Below are 24,821 nucleotides of genomic sequence, written 5' to 3'. Positions count from 1 at the left end.
CAGAGGGTTATGTTGGGGTGGGTTCAACATCCACCCCAGTTAATCAGAAGCAGGAGGTTAACATATCCTGGGGGTAGAGAGACCCTGTGGACAGAGGTCCTGGGGGTGCACTGATCATAACCCCCTGAGGTCATATGTGCCTGTCTGACAGGAGGGCCTACATGTGGGCCACCTGTGCGTGAGGGGGTCGAAGTTGGGTTTGGACACAGGGTTGATGAAATGTGCTGGTACCTCCCTTTGTGGAAATGTTTTCGAATCACAGGGAAGCTGAGAGTCTTCTGGATGTTCTCTTTGTCAAGAAAAATAAATAAGATATAGGAACTTGATGGACAGATCCCTAGTGACTGATGATATCCCATCTGCAAATAGACAATGTAACTTTCTTGTTTGTTGGCTGTGCTGAGAATATGAGAATTCAGAGACAGAAAAAACATGAAATGTCCCTTGGGGCAGCTGAATGTTTTGGAGCCGTAATTCTCGATCCCAAAGGAAAGCCCCTTCCCTGCCACCCTCTGCACCGGCTCCTGGGCCTAGTCTCTGAGCTCCCCCTGCCGCCCAGCCCCTCCTGTCTCCCGGCAGAGAGGTTTGTGTCTGGGCTCACACTGACTTCCTCTCACTGTCTCTTGCACAGTAATACACAGCTGTGTCCTCGGTGGTCAGAGAACTCAGCTGCAGGGAGAACTGGTTCTTGGACGTGTCAGCAGTGATGGAGATTCGGCCTTGGAAAGCAGGGTTGTAGCTTGTACTTCCTGTCCAGTACTCCATCCACTCCAACCCTTTCCCAGGGCGCGGGCAGATCCACTTCCAGTAGTAACTGCTGGTTACAGAGCCCCCGGAGACAGCACAGGTGAGGGACAGGGTCTGTGAGGGCTTCACCAGTCCTGGGCCAGACTCCTGCAGTGTCAGGTCAGACAGGACACCTGGGGACAAGGAGAATCAGTCCCTCTTAGTCACCTGCAGCCACAATCATCCCCATAGACCCTTGCCCTGAACCTGAGACACACACCTTGGGGACCTGTCACCAGGCAGAGGAAAAGACCCCACAGCTGCATCTTCTTCTAGACCACAGCTCTGCCTTCCCCAGAGACCTCAGCCTTGCCTGAGGAGCGAGCTTTGAGCCCCCACTACCCAAGGGTGGATTTTACCCTAGAGCTTGCAGGAAATTTTGCATGTGGGGAAGCCCTGTTCTCATAAGTGGGGTTGGAGTGAGGTTACACTCCCTGTGATCTTTCTGGGCCCCTGTGAGTTCTCTTCCCTTCAAACTCACTCGGTATTTGAATCTGGGTTAGGGGAGCACTTGGTTTAAGAGATACATTGAAATCAGTTTAAAACCAGGCATCTCCTTCCTAAGCATAAGAATAAATGGTGGACTATTTCAAATCTCATGTGTTTTTCAAATAGATATTAAAGGGTTTAGCATTTGTTCAGATATTTTCTGAAACACAGCACATTTATATATCTACAACTGTCAAAATTTTATAATCATAATTTCATATGCAAATAATTATTTGATGTCTATATTGGTTTAAAAATGCTCACAATGTAAAGAACAGATCTTTCCAGTATATATATTTTTAATTTAACCATTTACAATTTTACTGTAATTTGAGTAACTACATTCCAAACAGAGGCATGGTATAGGTTACTGATGCTGGAAGTTTTATTATTGTATTTATGGTACCCTGGGCAAAGTCCTCTCTTATGCCAGCTCATGTCATATTGCAGAGGATCCAATCTCATCACATCAGAAATAATCACACTCTTATACAAAGAAAACATTGAAAATAAAAAGAGTGACTGTGCATCTGTGTAATCCAGCCTCTTCCAGGGTTGAAATGATTATGGCAGAGGATTAACTAATCTACTGTCTTTGTCTACTATTATCTGTGAAGTTCGAGTTCAGGGTGGGAAATTGAAAAGGGTTCATAGCATACATTTGGTCATAGTAATGTAAACTTTAACCCTGACAGGAAACCCCTCACTCCCAGCCTCCCTCTCCCATGTCCCTGGGGCTGGGCCCCGTGGTCAGAGGGTCCAGGGCTTCCCCACATAGTATATAAAGTTCTTAACACATTATGAACACCATCTTTTGTCGTATATATGATTTTGAAATACATTTTCCCAACCTACATTTGTCTTTTCATTTCCTTAATGATATCTTTTGTGGGACAAATGTTTTTAATTTTTTAACAAAGTCAAATTTATCAATATCTTCTTGAATGGATCCTTTTTTTTGATGTTTTATCTAAAAACTCATCAGACAATGGTCATCCTCTATTGTCCACAGGATGGAAAAGCCTGATATGAACATAGAGGGCACTAAAACTGGTAGAGCTGTGTTAGAATCCTTAATGTCACTGAAATCTGATTTCTTTTGCCCTCTGACCAGGAGACCAACATTTCCAAGCATGAAGTACTGTTTCACCTCAAAGATTAATTCATTTGATTGGACTTTACAATGTGAATTGCTGTAGTGTCTTTTAGCCTAGATAAGCAGACTTATCCCTGAGAAACTGTACATTTAATTGTCAGGCAGATGTGGAAGATACATCAAAGGACGTGCTAAGTAGAGAGGACAGGAGAAACCACCTGAGGGGTGATTTCAAGAAGATGGAAGTGACCAGCGAGGACTAAACCTACAGAGAGGTTGTGCAGAATGAGACATAAAGAGGATTCATTGGAGCTAATGTCTGAGAACGTTCCTTATCCCAGTAAGAGCAATGTGTACAGTCATTTGTGCAGAACTAACATGAAAACAAGGGAAAGAGAGAATGAAACTTGCAAGACATGAAAGTGTGGAGGGTATTCACCCCTCTCAGCTTGACTTGCAGTGTGATAGATCCCTTGAACCTGGATGGGTGGTGGGAGTTTAAAGAATGTTCTCCAGTGAAGTTGCTAAGACAACACTCAGGAGATGCGCAGATACTGGATTGTCGGGGTGACGGTGTCCCGTAGTGGTCACTCTGGGCCATGCAGGCCGTGTGACCCTGGTGTCCCTTTTTAAAAAAAATTTTTATTGGAGTATATTTGCTTTACAATATTGTGTTAGTTTATACTGTTCAGCAAAGTGAATCAGCTATATGTATACATATATCCCCTCTTTTTTGGATTTGGTTTTTGTTTTTTTCTTGTCTGAGAAATTTTTTATATCTTCTCCTATTCTAAATGATAACCTTTCTGTGTAGATTATTCTAGGTTGCAGATTTTTCTCTTTAAAGACTTTGAATATATTTTGCCATTCCCTTGTGTCCTGAAGAGTTTCTGTAGGAAATCAGCTGATAGCCTTATGGGGGTTCTCTTGTAATTAACTCTTTGTTTTTCTCTTGCTGCCTTTAGAATCTTCTCTTTAACTTTTGCCATTTTTTATTATAATATGTCTTGGTGTAGGTCCATTTGGGTTCATCTTGTTTGGGAACCTCTGTGCTTCCTGTATCTGGATATCTGTTTCGTTCTTTAGGTTTAGGAAATTTTCAGCCATAAATTCTTCAAATACATGTTCAACCCCTTTTTCTCTTTCTTCTCCTTCTAGAATCCCTATTATGTGTAGATTGACCCATCTTATATTATCCCATATTACTTTCATTTTGTTTTTTGCATTTGGCTTTTTGTCTGCTGATTTGATTGGGTAATTTCCATTATTCTATCTTCCAGGTCACTTATTCTTTCTTCTGCATTATTCATTCTGCTATTTATTGCTTTGAGCTCAGCTTTCATCTCGGCAAGTGAATTTTCTAATTTTTCTTGGCTTCCCCTTGTAGTTTCTAGTTCCTTTTTACAGTAATCTGCATTTCTGTCAATAGCCTTTCTTAACGCCTTCAGTATTTTCATTACTGACTTTTTGAACTTGATGTCTGTTAGACTGAAGAGGTCTGTTTCATTGTTTGTTCCTTCAGGGGAATTCTCTTGGTCTTTTAACTGAGAGTGGTTCTTCTGCTTCTTCGTTAGGCTTACGTTTCTCTTACTCTGTGAGTTCAGGAGAAACAAATATCTACTGTAGTCTTGGAGGGCTATTTATATGCTGAAGCGTCCCTACGTAGCTTGTGTGGGTTTAATTTTTTTTGGCGTGAGGGTTGTTCTTGGTTTGGATGCTTATGGTCTCTTTCCTCAGCATGTGCTGGCCTGTGTGCACTTTGCCAGGAAGGTGGAGGTAGCACTTGGCTCACGGCTGAGGGCCCCTTGGCAGAGGTAGCAGATTGCACACAACCCAGGGGAGTGAGGGCAGTGGTTGTCACTGAGTCATGGACCCTCAGCAGTGGTGGCGGGTACCGTGCACACCCCTGGGGAGGTGGGAAAGTGGCTGGTGCTGGGTTGCGGGATCCTCAACAGTGGTGGGGCATTGAGCTCACCCCCAGGGTGTGGGGGGGGGTAATGGTGGCACTGGGTCACAGGAACCTTGGCAGTGGTGGTGGGTCACATGCACTCCCAGGGAGGCGGGGGCAGCAGTTGGCACCGGGCTGTGGGACCCTTGGTGTTGTTGGGCCGCAAATGCTCGCTGGAAGGTGGGAGCAGTGAGCTGCACCTGCACACAGGAAACACTCTTGTAGCAGTGGTCTGCACTGCATCTGTAGTCCGAGATGCCGGCGGCGGCTAGTGCCAGCTCCCATAGCTCATGTAGGCAGTGCCCTGATGGCTGAGAGGCCACAGAGAAAGATGTTACTTTGGTGGACCAGCCCCTCTCCTCCCACACCTCCCAACAATGGCACCCTGCCTCTCTGGTGGGCCCAGGTTTTTTCCTGCAGTCCCTCGGTTGTGGCGCACCACACCCTAGACCCTTCAAACTGTCTTCGCACAGCCACTCCCAGTCCTCTCCACAGGGTCTAACCTCCAAAGCCCAAGCCTCAGCAACCAGCCCCCACCCCAGCGGAAGAGTGTCTCAGGCTGGGGCATGCCAGTCAGCACCTATTGTCTGTGCACGTGTCTATCTGCTTTGCCCTCTGCACACCTCTTGCTGCACTCATCTCCAAGGCTCCAAAGCTCCCCCTCTGTCCCTGTCAGTGGGAGGACTTCCCAGTGTGTGGAAACCTTTCCTCTTTCAGTGCTCCCTCCCAGCAGTGCAGAACCTGTCCTGATTAATTTCTCTCTCTCTGTTTTTCCTTTTGCCCTACCCAGTTACATGGAAATTTTCTTGCCCTTTTGGAGGTCTGAGGTCTTCTGCCAACGTTCAGTAGGTGTTCTGTGAGATTCGATCCACATGTAGGTGTATCTTTGATGTATCTGTGGGGAGAAGGTGAGGGATCTTGATCCCTCCCCCATTTATCTATTCTTTTTTTTTACTCATTTTCTAGTTTTGAAGTGAAATAGGTAGTCATACTCTATAGTTGATGTTTGATGGCTGAACCTTAAGGCTCATTTCTCACTCTACTGATTCTGCTCACACATGGGACATCTGGTAGGAAAGCATAGCTTCTGTCTCCTTTGATATTGGTGGAAGATTGGAACCACAGGAGCCCCTTCAGAGAGAGGGGCCCTTGCTTTTCACCACCCCTGAACCACAGTAAAAACCCTGAACCAGTCCCCACTCCTCTCTATATAAGGCCATTTCTGACTTGCTGAAAGGCCTGACATTCTCTCAACAGACACCTTAATAGTGGAGGTGATAACACTCATATTCTTTTGGGGTGTGCATGTGTCCCATCATCAAAGGAGACATCCATACCTAGCTTCAGTTGGGATCGTTGTGTCCTTTCTTGGTGTCACCTACTATTAAAGCTGTGAGTGTGGTGTCAAGACAAAGAGCATGGCCACCAGCAATGTTTCCTATATGGCTTCGGATTTATAACACCTCTTTTGCCTGACCCCAGCCTGCACTTTATGCCGTTCCCTGCTGGCTAGCTGGGGTGATGGACTGGGGTTTGCTGATCTGCATTTTTGAGTTCCACAGAGACTCTTCTATAGATGCAGCTGACTCAACATAGATTTGATAGTTGATTGACATTTAGGGACAGGAGTCAGCGACTGTAACTGACTCTGCCTTTTGTGCATGTGAGAGTAGTTTTCTCTTATTCCAACAAATCTTCTATGAGATACTGAATATTTATGCAGAGAATCATGAGCCCAGAGAGGTTCCACAGGGAAAACTGCTACATGGATAGGAAGTTGCAGACCCTGACAGGAAACCAGCCCTTAACTTATATCTGCACATGTTCCTGGAGCTAAAACACACAATTGTGGTTCCTGAGCGCTCCCTACATCCCCTCTCCTATCTCCCTGCAGGGAGGTTTGTGCGTGGGCTCACACTGACTTACCCTCATTGTGTATCTTTTGCACAGTTATACAGGGCTGTGTCCTCGGTGGTCACAGAGCTCAGCTGCAGGGAGAACTTGTTCCCGGATATGTCCCTGGAGATGGAGAAGGTACTCATGAGTTATGGGTTATATGCTGTGCCACCAGCAAATTGTATGCATCCCATCCACTCTAGCTCCTTCCTTAGGAGCTGGCATATCCATGTCCAATCATATGCATTGGTTGTGATGCAGAATCCAGAGACAGCACAAGTGAGGGAGAGGGTCTGGGAGGGCTTCACCAGTCTGGGTCCTAATTCCTGCAGCTGCACCTGGGACAGGACACCTGTGAACAAAGAGAATCAGTCACTGTCAGTTACCTGCAGTCACAACCAACACCATAGACCTGTGTCTGACACCTGAGACCCTCACCTTGGGGACCTGTCACCAGGCGGAGGAGAAGATCCCACAGCCTCATCTTCTTCTAGACCACAGCTCTGCCTTCTCCCCAAGACCTCAGTCGTTCAGAGGATAGAGTTGTGAGCTCCCACAGACAAAGGGTGGATTTTACCCTCAAGCTTGAAGTAAATTTGAATGTGGGCAAGCCTGTTCTTTCAACTGGCGAGGGACTGAGTCAGGCTTCCCTCGTCCTTCCTTCTTTCTTTCCCTGTCATCTCTCTTGTGATGTGGTTCTCACCAACCCCAGGTGCTTATTATATTGTTTTGTTGTTTCCTAACTTGAGTTTCAGACCACCCTTGTGCACCATTCATCCTGTGATTCTGTGATTTGAGAGGATGTCCTGTGGTGAAAGCATCAGGTGGGTCCACAGGAAGTTTCATTCCATTGCACACCTCAAAAACCACATTTTTTCCTTGCATCAGTACAATATCTGGATCATCATTACTCCATTCTAATATTTATGGCTCCATTAACAGATATTGAGAAAAAATAGCATTTTCCAGGTCAATAGCCACAAACAAGATACCAGTGTTAGATTAATTTTCTCAGCAATAAAATCACAGCTGATAGAGTAGCTTCACTGGAGTCACCACCACACAGTGACGCTCACAATAATCTACTGTGATTCGCCAAGATCCATGACTCATGCACAGACCAAAAGGTGAGTTGAGAGAAACAAGAAGAACTATGATTGTGCAGGCTGTGGAACAAGAACCACATTCACAGAAAGATAGACAAAATGAAAAGGCAGAGGACCATGTACCAGATGAAGGAACAAGATAAAACCCTAGATGAAGTGGAGAGAGGCAACCTTCAGAAAAAAAAATTCAGAATAATGATAGTGAAGATGATTCAGGGCCTCGGAAAAAGAATGGAAGCAAAGATCAAGAAGATGCAAGAAATGTTTAACAAAGACATAGAAAAATCAAAGAACAAACACCTAGAAGAATTAAAGAGCAAACAAAGAGAGATGAACAATACAATAACTGAAATGAAAAATACACAAGAAGGAATCAATAGCAGAATAACTGAGGCAGAAGAATGGATAACTGAAGACAAAGAAGACATTTTGTCTTTGGAAGACAAAATGGTGGAATTCACTGCCATGGAACAGAATAAAGAAAAAATAATGGGAAAAAAAAAGAAGACAGCCTAAGAGACCTCTGGGACAACACTAAACACACCAACATTTGCATTATAGGGGTCCCAGAAGGAGAAGAGAGAGACAAAGGACCCGAGAAAATATTTGAAGAGATTATAGTCGAAAACTTCCCTAACATGGGAAAGGAAATAGCCACCCAAGTCCAGGAAGCACAGAGAGTCCCAGGCAGGATAAACCCAAGGAGAAACAGGCCGAGACACATAGTATCAAATTGACAAAAATTAAAGAGAAAAAAAATTATTGAAAGCAACAAGGGAAAAACGACAAATAACATAACATACAAGGGAACTCCCATAAGATTAACAGCTGATTTCTCAACAGAAACTCTACAAGTCAGATGGGAGTGGCATGATATATTTAAAGTGATGAAAGGGAAGAACGTACAACTAAGATTACTCTACCCAGGAAGGATCTCATTCAGATTCGATGGAGAAATCAAAAGCTTTACAGAGAAGGAAAAACTAAGAGAATTCAGCACCACCAAACCAGCTCTACAACAAATGCTAAAGGAACTTCTCTAAGTGGGAAGCACAAGAGAAAAAAAGGACCTACAAAAACAAACCTAAAACAATTAAGAAAATGGTAATAGGAACATACATATGGATAATTACCTTAAACGTGAATGGATTAAATGCTCCAACCAAAAGACACAGGCTCTCTGAATGGATACAAAAACAAGACCCATATATATGCTTTCTGTAAGAGACCAACTTCAGACCTAGGGACACATACAGAATGAAAATAAGGGGATGGAAAAAGATATTCTATGCAAATGGAAATCAAAAGACAGCTGGAGTAGCAATACTCATATCAGATTAAATAGACTTTAAAATCAAGAATGTTACAAGAGACAAGGAAGGACACTATATAATGATCAAGGGATCAATCCAAGAAGATGATATAACAATTATAAATATATATGCACCCAACATAATAGCACCTCAATACATAAGGCAACTGCTAACAGCTATAAAAGAGGAAATTGACAGTAACACAATAATAGTGGGGATTTTAACACCTCACTTACACCAATGACAGATCATCCAAACAGAAAATTAATAAGGAAACACAAGCTTTAAATGACACAACAGACCAGATAGATTTAATTGATATTTATAGGACATTTCATCCGAAAACAGCAGATTACACTTTCTTCTCAAGTGCACATGGAACATTCTCCAGGATAGGTCATATCTTGGGTCACAAATCAAGCCTCAGTAAATTTAAGAAAATTGAAATCATATCAAGCATCTTTTCTGACCACAAAGCTATAAGATTATAAATCAATTACAGGGAAAAATGCGTAAAAACACAAACACATGGAGGCTAAACAATACACTACTAAATAACCAAGAGATCACTGAATAAATAAAAAAATACCTAGAGACAAATTACAATGAAAACACGACGATCCAAAACTTATGGGATTCAGCAAAAGCAATTCTAAGAGGGATGTTTATAGCAATAAAAACAAAGAAAACAATAGCAAAGATCAATACAACTAAAAGCTGGTTCTTTGAGAAGATAAACAAAATTGATAAACCATTAGCCAGACTCATCAAGAAAAAGAGGGAGAGGACTCAAATCAATAAAATTAGAAATGAAAAAGGAGAAGTTACAACAGACACCGCGGAAATACAAAGCATCCTAAGAGACTAGTACAAGCAACTCCATGCCAATAAAATGGACAACCTCAAAGAAATGGACACATTCTTAGAAAGGTATAACGTTCCAAGACTGAACCAGGAAGAAATAGAAAATCTGAACAGACCAATCACAGGTAATGAAATTGAAACTGTGATCACAAATCTTCCAACAAACAAAAGTCCAGGGCCAGATGGCTTCACAGGTGAATTCTATGAAACATTTAGAGAAGAGCTAACACCTATCCTTCTCAAAACTCTTCCCAAAAATTGCAGAGGAAGGAACACTCTCAAACTCATTCTATGAGGCCACCATCACCCTGATACCAAAACCAGACAAAGATACTACCAAAAACAAAAAAACAACAAAAAAAACTACAGACCAACATCACTGATGAATAAAGATGCAAAAATCCTCAACAAAATACTCGCAAACAGAATCCAAAAACACATTAAAAGGATCATACACCATGATCAAGTGGGATTTATCCCAGGGATGCAAGTATTCCTCAATATACGCAAATCAATCAATGTGATACACCATATTAACAAACTGAAGAAGGAAAACCATATGATCATCTCAATAGATGCAGAAAAAGCTTTTGACAAAATTCAACACCAATTTATGATAAAAAAACTCTCCAGAAAGTGGGCATAGAGGAAATCTACCTCAACATAATAAAGGCCATATACCATATACCACAAACCCACAGTAAACATCATTCTCAATCGTGAAAAACTGAAAGAATTTCCTCTAAGATCAGGAACAAGACAAGGATGTCCACTCTCACCACTATTATTCAACATAGTTTTGGAAGTCCTAGCCATGGCATTCAGAGAAGAAAAAGAAATAAAAGGAATAGAAATTGGAAAAGAAGAAGTAAAATTGTCACTCTTTGCAGATGACATGATTCTATACATAGAGAATCCTAAAGATGCCACCAGAAAAGTACTAGAGCTAATCAAAGAATTTGGTAAAGTTGCAGGATACAAAATTAATGCACAGAAATCTCTTGCATTCCTATACACTAATGATGATAAACCTGAAAGAGAAATTAAGGAAACACTCCCATTTACCACTGCAACAAAAAGAATAAAATACCTAGGAATAAACCTACCTAGGGAGAAAAAAGACCTTTATGCAGAAAACTATGAGACACTGATGAAAGAAATTAAAGATGAAACAAACAGATGGAGAGATATACCATATTCTTGGATTGGAAGAATCAATATTGTGAAAATGACTATAATACCCAAAGCAATCTACATTACCAATGGCATTTTTTACAGAACTAGAACAAAAAATCTTAAAATTTGTATGGAGACAAAAAAGACCCCAAATAGCTAAAGCAGTCTTGAGGGGAAAAAACGGAGCTGAAGGAATCAGACTCCCTGACTTCAGACTATAGTACAAAGCCACAGTAATCAAGACAATATGGTACTGGCACAAAACAGAAATATAGATCAATGGAACAGGATAGGAAACCCAGAGATAAACCCATGTACCTATGGTCAACTAATCTATGATAAAGGAGGCAAGGATATACAATCTAGAAAAGACAGTCTCTTCAATAAGTGGTACTGGGAAAACTAGACAGCTACATGTAAAAAAATGAAATTAGAAAACTCCCTAACACCACATACAAAAATAAACTCAAAATGGATTAGAGATCTAAATGTAAGACCGGACACTATAAAACTCTTAGAGGAAAACATAGGAAGAACACTTGTTGACACAAATCATAGCAAGATCTTTTTTGATCCACCTCCTAGAGCAACGGAAATAAAAACAAAAATAAAGAAATGGGATCTAATGAAAGTTAAAAGCTTTTGCAAAGCAGAGGAAACTACAAACAAGACGAAAAGACAACCCTCAGAATGGGAGAAAATACTTGCAAATGAATCAATGGACAAAGGATTAATTTCCAAAATATATAAACAGCTCCTGCAGCTCAATATTAAGAAAAACAAGCAACCCAATCAAAAAGTGGGCAGAAGACCTAAATAGATATTTCTCCAAAGAAAGCATACAGATGGCCAAGAAGTACATGAAAAGCTGCTCAATGTCACTAATTATTAGAGAAATGCAAATCAAAACTACAATGAGGTATCACCTCACATCAGTTAGAATGGGCATCATCAGAAAATCTACAAACAACAAATGCTGGAGAGGGTGTGGAGAAAAGGGAACCCTCTTGCACTGTTGGTGGGAATGTAAATTGATACACCCACTATGCAGAACAGTATGGAGGTCCCCTAAAAAACTAAAAATAGAATTACCATATGAGCCAGCAATCCCACTACTGGTCATATACCCAGGGAAAACCATAATTCAAAAAGATACATGCACCCCAATGTTCATGGCAGCACTGTTTACAATAGCCAGGTCATGGAAGCAACTTAAATGCCCATCAACAGACGAATGGATAAAGAAGATTGGTACATATATACAGTGGAATATTAGCCATAAAAAGGAACAAAATTGGGTCATTTGTAGAGACATGGATGGATCTAGAGACTGTCATATAGAGCGAAGTAAGTCAGAAAGAGAAAAACAAATATCGTATATTAATGCATATATGTGGAACCTAGAGAAATGGTACAGATGAACATGTTTGAAGGGTTGAAATAGAGATACAGATGTAGGGAACAAACATATGGACAACAAGGGGGGAAAGTGGCGCAGGGGGTGGTGGTGTGATGAATTGGGAGATTGGGATTGACATATATACACTAATATGTATAAAATGGATAACTAATAAAAACCTGCTGTATAAAAAAATAAATAAAATTCTATAATTCAAAAAAAATAAGCTATAAGTATATATTATACAACAGAATATAGCCAATATTTTATAAAAACTATAAATGGAGTATAACCTTTAAAAATTGTGAATCACTCTATTGTATATCTGTAACTCATATAATATTGCATAGCAAGTATACTAATAAAAATTTTTATTCCAAAAAAAAGACAGCAACAAGGGAAAAATGACAAATAACATACAAGGGAACCCCCATAAGGTTAACAGCTGATTTCTCAACAGAAACTCTACAAGTCAGAAGGGAGTGGCACAATATATTTAAAGGGATGAAAGGGAAGAACCTACAGCCAAGATTACTCTACCCAGCATGGATCTCATTCATATTCGATGGAGAAATCAAAAGCTTTACAGACAAGCAAAAGCTAAGAGAATTCAGCACCACAAAACCAGCTCTACAACAATTGGTAAAGGAATTTTTCTAAGTGGCAAACACAAGAGAAGAAAAGGACCTACAAAAACAAACCCAAAACAGTTAAGAAAATTGTTATAGGAACATACATATCAATAATTACCTTAAATGTGAATGGATTAAATGTTCCAACCAAAAGACACAGGCTTGCTGAATGGATACAAAAACAAGACCTATATACATGCTGTCTACAAGAGACCCACTTCAGACCTAGGGACACATACAGACTGAAAATAAGGGGATGGAAAAAGACATTCCATGCAAATGGAAATCAAAAGAAAGCTGGAGTATCAATACTCATATCAGATAAAATAGACCTTAAAATAAAGAATGTTACAAGAGACAAGGAAGGACACTACATAATGATCAAGGGATCAATCCAAGAAGATGATATAACAATTATAAATATATATATGCACCCAACATAGGAGCACCACAATACACAGGCAAATTCTAAAAGCTATAAAAGAGGAAATCAACAGTAACACAATAATACTGGGGATTTTAACACCTCACTTACACCAATGGATCAATCATCCAGACAGAAAATTAATAAGGAAATTCAAGCTTTAAATGACACAATGGAAAAAAGAGACTTAATTGATATTTATAGGACATTCCATCCGAAAACAGCAGATTACACTTTCTTCTCAAGTACACACGGAACATTCTCCAGGATAGATCACATCCTGGGTCGCAAATCAAGTCTCGGTAAATTTAAGAAAATTGAAATCATATCAAGCATCTTTTCCGACCATGACGCTATGAGATTAGAAATAAATTACAAGGAAAAAAACGTAAAAAACTCAAACACATGGAGGCTAAACAATACATTGCTATATAGCCAAGAGATCACTGAAGAAATCAAAGACAAAATCAAAAAATACCTAGAGATAAATGACAATGAAAACACAATGATCCAAAACCTATGGGATGCATCAAAAGCAGTTCTAAGAGAGAAGTTTATAGCAATACAAGCCTACCTCAAGAAACAAGAAAAATCTCAAATAAACAATCTGAGTTTACACCTAAAGGAACTAGAGAAAGAAGAACAAACAAAATCCAAAGTTAGCAGAAGGAAAGAAACCATAAAGATCGGAGCAGAAATAAATGAAATTGAAGCAAAGGAAACAATAACAAAGTTTAATGAAACTAAAAGCTGGTTCTTTGAGAAGATAAAAAAAAAATTGATAAACCTTTAATCACGCTCATCCAGAAAAAGAGGGAGAGGACTCAAATCAATAAAATTAGAAATGAAAAAGGAGAAGTTACAATGGACACCACAGAAATACAAAGCATCCTAAGAGACTACTACAAGCAACTCCATGCCAATAAAATGGACAACCTGGAAGAAATGGACAAATTCTTAGAAAGGTATAACCTTCCAAGATTGAACCAGGAAGAAATAGGAAATCTGAACAGACCTATCACAAGTAATGAAATTGAAACTGTGATTACAAATCTTCCAACAAACAAAAGTCCAGGACCAGATGGCTTCACAGGTGAATTCTATGAAACATTTAGAGAAGAGAAAACACCCATCCTTTTCAAACTCTTCTAAAAAACTGGAGAGTAAGAGACACTTCCAGACTCATTATTTGAGGCCACTATCACTGTAATACCAGAACCAGACAAAGATACCAAAAAAGAAAATACAGGCCAATATCACTGATGAACATAGATGCAAAAATCCTCAATGGAATAGCAGCAAACGGAATCCACCAATACATTAAAGAGATCATACAATATGATTAAGTGGGATTTATCCCAGGGAGAAAAAATTTTGTCAATATCAACAAGTTGATCACTGTGATAAACCACATCAAAAATTGAAGAATGTAGTCCATATGACCATCTTAATAGATGCAGGAAAAACTCCTGATAAAATTTAACATTCGGCTTCCCTGGTGGTGCAGTGGTTGAGAATCTGCCTGCCATGCAGAGGACATGGGTTTGAGCCCTGGCCTGGGAAGATCCCACATGCCGTGGAGCAACTAGGCCCGTGAGCCACAACTACTGAGCCTGCATATCTGGAGCCTGAGCTCAGCAACAAGAGAGGCCGCGATAGTGAGAGGCCTGTGCACCGCGATGAAGAGTGGCCACCCACCCTTGCCTCAACTAGAGAAAGCCCTCACACAGAAATGGAGACCCAACACAGCCAAAAATAAATATAAATAAATAAATAAATTTAATAAAAAAGAACAAACAAGATTAAGATGAGCAAAAGTGAGAGGATAAATCTTATAAAAAAATTTAACATCCATTTATGATAAAAACTCTCTAGAATGTGGGAATAGAAGGAACCTACTTCAAAATAACAGAGGACGCATATGACAAACCCACAGCTAACATCATAGTCAACTGTGGAAAGGTGAAAGCATTTCTTCTAAGATCAGGAACAAGAAAAGGATGCCCACTCTTGCCACCTTTATTCAACATAGTTTTCAAAGTCCTAGCCACAGCAATCACAGAAGAAAAAGAAATAAAAGTAATCCAACTTGGAAAAGAAGAAGTAAAACGGTCACTGTTTTCACAGGACACGATTCTATACACAGAAAATCCTAAAGATGCTACCAGGAAACTTCTAGAGCTCATAAATGAACTGGGTAAATTTGCAGGTTACAAAAGTAACAGACAGAAATCTTTTGCATTTGTATACACTAACAAGGAAAGATCAGAAATGGAAATTAAGGAAACAATCCCATTTACTATCAATTCAAAGAGAATAAAACACCTAGAAATAAATGTGCCTACGGAGGCAACATATTTTTACTCTGAAAACTATAAGATGCTGATGAAACAAATCAAACATGACACAAACAGATGGAAAGATATACCATGTTTTCTGATTGGAAGAATCAGTATTTTGAAAATGACTATACTACCCAAGGTAATCTACAGATTAAACACAATCCCAATAATTATCAATGACATTTTTCAGAGAACTAGAACAAAATTTTTTGAAATTTGTATGAAAACAGAAAAAACCTTCAAATAGACAAAGCAATTTTGAGAAAGAGAAAAGGAGCTGAGGAATCAGGCTCACTGAATCCAGACTATACTACAAACCTACAGTCATTAAAACAGTATGGAACTGGCAGAAATACAGAAATATAGATCAATTGAACAAGAGAGAAAGCCCAGAAATAAACCCAACACATGGTCAGTTAATCAATGACAAAGGAGGCAAGAGTGTAAAATGGAGAAAAGACAGTCTTTTCAATAAGTGGTACTGGGAAAACTGGACAGCTACATAGTGAAGAATGAAATTAGAACACTTCCTAATACCATACACAAAAATAAACTCAAAATGGATTAAAGATCTAAATGTAAGACCAGATACTATAAAACTCTTAAGAGGGAAACATAGGCAGAACACTCTTGACATAAATTACAGCAATACATTTTTGGATCTGTCTCCTAAAATAATGGAAATAAAAACAAAAATAAACAAATGAGACCTAATTAAGAGTAAAAGCTTTTGCACAGTAAAGGAAATTAAAAAAAAAAAGAAGACAGCCTACAGAATGGGATTAAAGATTTGCAAATAATGCAACTGATAAGGGATTAATCTCCAAAATATACAAACAGCCCATGAAGCTCAATATTAAAAAAAATACAATAAATAATGGGTAGAAGATCTAAATAGACATTACTCCAAAGAAGATATTCAGATGACCAGAAGGCACATGAAATGATTCTCAATATAGCTACTTATTAGAGAGATGCAGATCAAAACCAAATGAGGTATCACTTCATACCAGTCACAATGGCCATCATCAAAAGGTCTACAAATAATAAATGCTAGAGAGGGTGTGGAGAAAAGGAAACCCCTGTACACTGTTGGTGGGAATGTAAATTGGTATAGCCGCTGTGGAGAACTGTACTGAGGTTCCTTTAAAAAAAACTAAAAATAGAACTATCATATGATCCAGCAATCCCCCTCCTGGGCATATATCCAGAGAAAACCATCATTCAAAAAGATATATGAACCCTGATGTTCATTGCAGCATTATTTACAATAGTCAAGATATGGAAGCAACCGAAATGTCCATCAACAGATGGGTGAATAAAGAAGATGTGATATATATATACACACACACATGCACACATACCATGGAACATGGAATACTACTGAGCCATAAAAAAGAATGAAATAATGTGATTTGCAGCAAAGTGACTGGATTTAGAGATGATCTCACTATGTGAAGTAAGTCAGATAAACAAAAACAAATACCATATGATATAACTTATACGTGGAATCTAAAAAGTGAACTTATCTACAAAACAGACTCAGAGACTTGAAAATTAAATTTATGGCTAACAAAGGGGAAGGTGTGAAAGAGGGATAAATTAGGAATTTGGGATTAACATATTCATACTACAATATATAAAATAGATAATCAACAAAGACCTACGGTATAGCACAGGGTACTATTCTCCATATTTTGTAATATCATATATGGGGCAAGACTCTGAAAAAGAATATATATGCGTACATGTATGTATAACTGGATCACTTTGCTGTATACCTGAAACTAATACAACATTGTAAATCAACTATACTTCAATAAAAATATACTAATTAAAAAATTTAAAAAGCCCCAAACAATAAACCTTTCTCTGCAATGAAATTTGTAATCTCATGGTGGGATAATTAGAAGTCACGGAGAGAAATTCATAAAATTATATTTAATTGGTTCAAAAGGTTATTGTCTATTTCAGCTTTTACCTCTGATTAAAATTAACAGACAGATGTAAAAAAAAGTGGAAAATGTAAAATAACAACAACAGAAACAGCAATAATAATAATAAAGAGAAACCTCAATTGAGTAAAATTGGATGAACAGAAGGGCAATTTGGCATGCCCTTCGGTGATCTCAGAATCCAAGAAGGGGAAGAAAGTTTACCTCTTCTTTTCTGGCAAGAACTGAGCCAAAAAACAAAGCAAAACAAAACAAAAAAAACATGGACTCAGTTCACTATAGCTGACTCAACTCCCTTTTTACCTTGATAAAAGAGTTATTCTCTCCTTTTTTACTGGGGACTTGCACGTGACTCATCATGACTACAGTCCCCGAATTGTAATTCTTGGTTGGTCCCGAATAAACTCATTTTTGCTATTGAAATAAGCAGCAGTGTGTTTTATGTCAAAAAATATTTACTTCCTATGACACTTTTTTTTTCACTTTATTACTTTTTATTTTTCTGTAATTTACTGAGCAGGTCACTGGGATGGACTTGTGGAAATTCCTGCAAGCATCCTTGCTTAGAAGAGAGAAATTGGCCACAACCAACATGTAAGAGACAAGAGGAAATGATGATTAGCTGTGTTCTCCTGAGGGGAGGGATATGGATATTGGTGAAGGTCTAGTAACTTCTGTCATACTGTGTCTGGGAAACAAATTGCATGCATTTTGGTTGTATTAATGTAATTTGAAGAATTACAACCCAAATTATTCTATGTATAAAACAAATTAAAAATTGTTATGTTTTATATGTTAAAGGTCAGTTAATTTGGGGATAAATTATCATCGCAAAATAAAACTCTGAAATAGTTAAGTACAGGTAGGAAGTTGTAAATATTAAAACAATCACATCCAGCCTTGGCCCTGTCTCGTCTTCTGGAGACTCAGGTCAGACACAGGCAGGGGTGTCGTCCAGGTCTCATAATCCATGAAGTAAAATTTCTGTGCAGCCTGTCCTAAGATAGATGGGGAAAGACAGACAAGCCCGACACCTTGAAATAAAGTCCCCAGTTCAGAAACAGGAAAGCTCCCTGGAATCATGATGGATGGAGCTTGCAGGGGCGGAAATGATCCAGTGGAGAAACCCCAGCTTCTGAGAAAAAACCCCTCCATGAATTCTACGCCTACCCTGAAATTGGTCCTCTGGTTTCCTGATGGCCCTGAGCGCCCCCTGGTGGTCGGAGCGGCCCCTGCAGGGAGGGTCCTGTCTGGACTCACCCTGACTTCTCACTGTGCCTCCTGGGACAGTAATACAGGGCTGTGTCCTAGGTCATCACGGAGCTGAGCTGCAGGGAAAAATGAATCTGTGATGTGTCTCTGGAGGTGGAGAGTCATTTTTGGAGAGACAGGTTGTATGCTGTGCTATTCCTAGAACAAAAGAACCCCGGTCACTCCAGCCCTTTCCCTGGGGGCTGAGGGATCCAGTCCTAGCAGTCAGCACTCTTTGGATGGAGAATCCAGAGATAGGGCAGGCGAGGTAGAGGGTCTTTAATAGTCCTGGGCCCAGCACCTGCACCTGCACCTGGGACAGAACACCTGGGGAAGGAAAAGTAATGAGACATGCACTTCACAGACGTCACCCCATAATTCCACATTCCTCAGACCCAGGAGGTGCTCACAGCTGAGGGATGCCAGCAAGAGGAGGAATGACCAGAAGGATTTCATGTTCTTTTTGATTAAATCTTTGACTTTCAGAGAATTATGTCAGTGAAGATGAGAACCCTGACTCTGCACAGCACAGGTGCTGCCTTTTCCCCTTGAGCCTGGGTGTGATGTGCAGGTGGGGAGAATGTTTTTATATAAAGATGGTCATGGCTGGTCCCTCTCTGGGGCTCTGGAGGAGGGTGCTTGCTGAGATCCACGGTGGACACAGCTTCTGTTCACTGAGCACAGGTCCTGCCCTTCCAGAACAGGAGTGTTTGGACAAAGGAGAGTCAGAGGGCAGGGGTGTGACAGTAAGCACAGCAGGGCTTCCTTTCCCTTCCAGGGTTTCATGTGAAAACTTCCTGAGGACACATCTAATGATAACGCCTAGAGCTGGGCATCTCTCACACTCCTCCTCTCGTCCCCCCGCCCCGGCCTCCTCGGGCCTCCTCCTCTGCCTCCTGCACACGTTCTCTGTATCTCTGTTCTAACTCTGAGCTGCTTGTTAAACAAGTGCTGTGCTCTTTCTCGTTGTCACACAACCAGCTTTACACATTTCATCACACTGTGTTGGCATTTTTATTACAAATGTAGTGAGCACAGTTCAATAGCACGTGGTCTATTATTTTCTTGTTCTATGTCGTAATTCTTCACCTCTCATCCTATGTTTACAATGCTTTACATAGCAATACCTCCACAAATTTTGGATATACTTTAAAACGTCGTTCCTTAAAAATTTGAGTTTTCTTTGATAAGAAAAATTGCACTTTAATTTTGATCAATTTTTATATTATTCATTTCCAAGTTATACTCAAACCAATATAATTTGGACATTAATTTATCCAGAAATCATTTGTCATCTATTCTAAATTCTAAAGAATGTTACAATAGGCACATATATGTCTTTTTGGGTATGAACATCATGTCACCTCTGAAGAATGGGTGATTTTTCCTTTACAATATGATACTTTTATTTCCATATACATGTCTATTTCTATATCATTTGTGTATTAGTAGGTGAGTGAAGCCATTACAGAATAGCAGAGTGAGTGGCTTAAACAAAGGAAATATGTTTCTCTCAGATCTGGATGCTAGAAGTCTAAGATCAAGGTGTTAGCAGATTTGGGTTCTTCTAAGTCCTTTCTCCTTCGTTTGCAGATGGACCCCTTCTCAATGAGTCCTCAGCTAGTCTTTTCTCTCTCTCTCTCTCTGTGTGTGTGTGTGCATCCCTGGTTTATTTTTGTGTTCAACATTTCTCTTCTTAAGTGTGACAATGATCCTTGAACACATCTTAGGCAACAGGCTACTTGAAATGCTCTTCTCAACTAGTCTTGACCTGTAGGCTTCTGTGTTTGTATTTGCATGACCAAGTTTTGTCAAGAAACCACTACCTCAGATTAATATGAACTGCCAACGCTTGAACTCTGATCACCCTCAATATTTGATCAAATCCATCAAACCTCTTATCACACATGTGATATCTGATCACCCTGGTCTCCCTTTAGGAAGAATCCTTTTGAGTCTATGTAACCAGAATCTGCTTAGCCTATATTTCTTTTGTTAGTAATTTTCAATCCATTCCACCCCACCCTCTTCTTGGCCATAAGCCCCCATTTGCCATGCTGCAGTTGGAATTAAGCTAAGTTTTCAAGGCTGCCTCAAATATGCAGCAGTGAGTTTTGTCTTCGTGTTTTGCCTGAGATTTATGTTGGAAATATGAATATCAATCTCACAGCCCATGGCCACATAACTCATGCCTGAATGAAGCTGATCTGTCATGTATATTTTCTCCTAAGTCCACTCATAACCATTTGTGCTTAGGGACACTATACTGTTCTTCAGTACTATGCCTGGGGGTACTTTAAACAATTGCCAAAAATCACAGAAAAGGGAAAAGCATGGCATTAGGTTGACCCCAGAAAGTGCTCATTTCTATGACGGTAGTTGCAACAGGAAAAGAAAGTATCACCTTGACTGACCTCAGCTGGGAAAGTGTGTGTGTCTGTTTTGGGTGATTCAAAGAACCGGCCACATTGCAATTTTCCATGAATGAACATGAAATGACAGAAGTTATTTTAGGGTGCTAATAAAAGGTAACAAGTAAGTGAATTTGCAGATATGGTATCTATGACTAATGAGGATCATTGCATATGAAGTATTGGGACATTCTGACATTAGTGTGTATACCAATGCAAGCAAGCTACAGAATTCCAACTGTGAAGGTTAACTGAAAGAAGGAGGGTGTGTCTCTTCCAACGACATGAACAAAAACAAAACTGAAATTAATAATGCTTAAAAATCTCATGTGCCTTCTCAGGATATTCACCAGTTTCGAGAATCAGACTCACAGGGAAAATGATGGTAAGCCTTGGTGTTGTATTGAGATCCTTTGATAAAAAGAAAAATAAAGCAGAAAAAACAACTGTAACTGCTGAGCATTAAGTGTGTGTGTTTAAAATCAACCCTACTTCAATAAAAAAATTAAAATAAAAAAATATATATGCACACACAATTTTGTGAGCATGACGTAAACCGCAACGATGAAACATTAGGATATAGAAGAGGGTCTCTGGTGGAACTACTGGGCAGGAAGAGGAAGGCACAAGTTCTAACAAGAATCCCCTCCCAGCCCCCACCTGCACCTGCTCCTGGGGCTCAGCTTTGTACTTCGTGTGTCCTGGGCACTCCCTGGTTGTTATGCGCCCCCGTGCAGGGAAGTTTGTGTCTGGGCTCACACTGACTTCCCCTCACTGAGTCTCTCGCACAGTAATACACGACTGTGTCCTCAGTTGTCAGGCTGCTCAGTGATAAATAGACTTGGCTCTTGGAGGTGATGCTGAGCCGTGACTTAAGAGTTGAGTTATGCCACTCTCTCACTTCGTCCCAGAGAGAGTGGCACGGACATATATACACTACCAAATGTAAAATAGATAGCTAGTGGGAAGCAGCCACATAGCACAGGGAGATCAGCTCGGTGCTTCGTGAGCACCTAGAGGGGTGGGATAGGGAGGGTGGGAGGGAGATGCAAGAGGGGGGAGATATGGGGATATATGTATATGTATAACTGATTCACTTTGTTATAAATCAGAAACTAACACACCATTGTAAAGCAATTATGCTCCAATCAAGATGTTAAAAAAAAAAAAGAGTTGAGTTATAGTCTGTGCTTCGACTGCTCCACATCGCCCCTTTCCTGGAGGCTGGCGGGCCCAGGTTACACCATAGCTGGTTAATGAGAAACCAGAGAGAGTGCAGGTGAGGGAGAGGGTGTGTGAGGCCTTCACCAGGCTGGGTCCTGACTCCAGAAGCTGCACCTGGGACAGGACACCTGTGGACAGAGTGAACCACGGTGACTCATGGGCTCAGATGCAGCTTCCCCGCATGTTCATGTCTGAATCCCTGAGACACTCGCCTCTGGGAGCTGACAGCAGAGAGAGGAAGAACCACAGCTGATTCATCTTCTTGTGGGTGACATGAATGGATCCCAGAAAATCTCTTCAAGTACGAGGAAATACCTGAATTTAAGTGTTTTTTAGTCTTCTGACTTACATGGATATTTTCATGTGGGAGGGACGTTTATATAACAAGCAGTGAAAGGAGGTCCCTGTCTCTGGGGCTTCCCCTGTGAGGAGGGCGCTGACTGCCCTCAGAGAACTCAGCCCCCACCTGGGGTGTCCTCCTCACATTCCTGGTGCCTCTTTGTCCAGGAGTGAAACGATGCTTTAAGGCTGGTCAGGAAAACAGATGTGGTCAAGGCTCAAGGCTCAATGGTAGATTTTGGGAATAGACTTTAATCCCATGGAGGTACATATCTTCAATTATCAAATCCCCAACTCACCTTCAGGGTCGTCCAAGTTGTCAGACACAAACTCTTATTTTTGGCTTTCCACATTAGCTCATGTTTATTTATTGGATAGTCAAATGTTGCAGATAAAACATACATGTAATAACCAATTTGAATTCAGACAAACGTGTAAAATTCACTGTTCATCATAATTCACAAGACATTTACTGTCTGACTTAACTGGGGTGACTGATTCTTCACCTGAAAGAGCTTAAATATTTTCAAGAGTTGTTCTGGAGGTGGATTTGTTCATTACAACTAACCAGACAGGTAATTGTGTGGAAAAGGTAGTCATTTCTGCTGATATGGTCATCTTTCCCAGCATTGCTGACTTGGCGAGTAGCCTGTCCTGCTTTTTCCCTGTGCACAACTGAGTGTCAGGAACACCAGGAACCTCAGGACTCCCTCCTTGTGGGTGGACATTGAGGAATCCCCAAGGCTACCAAGGACTAAGAACAGACAGCTCCTGGAAGCTCCTCAGGACTCCAATATGCTGGGCAGGTGACCTGGTCACTGTGCGCAGACTCACTCCTTCTAGAAGTGTTCATTTCTAAGTCTCTCTGTCACAGCCAGTGACATTGGAGCTCAGGCAACACAGTTCCCACCACACTGGGTGAGAGAACATGCATGATTCTTAGAAGTAAACCTTCACATTGAATGGCTTGCAGAGTTTGAGGGTGTCATGGTCAGAGGAAAGCCCCCACTTCAGGAAGCAGGTTCCCTTGAAAAGTCCACCTCAGAGCAGCTTTCCTGAGTCCTTGGGACACTGAGTCCTGGGACTGTGCCTGAGGTCATATAAGAAAGTGGTGCTGGAGAGCAGAGCACAGCTCCACCCCATCTCACTGTGGGCAGTGAGGATGTGGCCTCACCATGTGCATTTCTGTCTGCAAGGATGTAAATTGGGGATCACGATAGTAACAGCATGTCTGAACTTTATAGTGGGTTTGCCATGAGTGTTGGATGTGTAATCAATGTCATCAGTGATGTTATCTCTCCTGGGAACCAGAAAAGACCAATCTGAGTCCTCATCTCTGACTGACACATTTGTACATGTAACACTGGCTCCTCTTCTGCACTGAGATGTCACACCTGTGTGTCTGGGGCAGATCAGCACTTCCTCAGTCCTGTGATATCACTTGCATATTTACTAATGTAGAACCTGCTGTCTATGAAAAGCCCTTTCCTCCATACTATTTCATGAACATATTCCCAAATGTACCCTATTGCTTTTAGTTTTTTCAATAATATTAATAGAGAAAAGTAAGTAATAATCTCACTGACTAAATGTAGATAATAAGAGAGTCAACTAAAGCAGGATGAGCAAGAGTCATAGGAAAAGTCTGGACCTGAAAGGTGAGCTGAGATGCTGTGGGACAGGGGAGGGGAAGGGATGGTATCCAACACCTAGAACCAAGTGAGCCCATTATTCACCAGGTGGAATCAGAGCCTGCATTTGAACAGATACACTGGCATATGACTTGGCCTTCATGAGCTAGTAGACTGGAGGAAACCCATACAAATTCCTGTTCACATAGAAGGAAATATAACCGGTGTCTTTATGTTTCAGTGGTTGGGGATGTGTTGTTAGGGTCTCTTTACCCCTAGGCAAAATGAGTTAGGTCATAAGCACTAAAATGTTATCTTGTGCTTTGTGAAGATAATAGCAATTATATCTGGAGATTAGATCATATTATGATACTGGAGGGAATATCTATTAGAGATGACCAATGGGTGATGGTAAAATGAATTAGTGAGATTTCAGTCATATTCTTTTGCAGGTTACCAGTGATGATAACACCAAGAGTTCCTGACCAGGGAGATGGGTGGGCGAAGGACAGATAGTGGTGGGCTTCATGTTCAGCCCA

At 40.5% G+C, this 24,821-nt stretch overlaps 1 gene segment (V, D, J or C); it reads right to left on the bottom strand.

The window, feature by feature from the left end:
• Nucleotides 1–597: 597 nt before the first annotated feature.
• On the bottom strand, nt 598–22,570 carry LOC132376387 (immunoglobulin heavy variable 4-59-like). The segment is given in 3 exon segments: nt 598–920; nt 22,294–22,440; nt 22,525–22,570. Coding segments are annotated over 3 exon segments (516 nt in total).
• Between the last annotated feature and the right edge of the window lie 2,251 nt (nt 22,571–24,821).

The sequence above is a fragment of the Balaenoptera ricei genome, chromosome 12 (assembly GCF_028023285.1).
Source record: "Balaenoptera ricei isolate mBalRic1 chromosome 12, mBalRic1.hap2, whole genome shotgun sequence".
In the NCBI taxonomy this organism is placed as follows: domain Eukaryota; kingdom Metazoa; phylum Chordata; class Mammalia; order Artiodactyla; family Balaenopteridae; genus Balaenoptera; species Balaenoptera ricei.
Note: the sequence above shows the minus strand (reverse complement) of the source record. Positions and strands in the feature narration are given on the sequence as shown.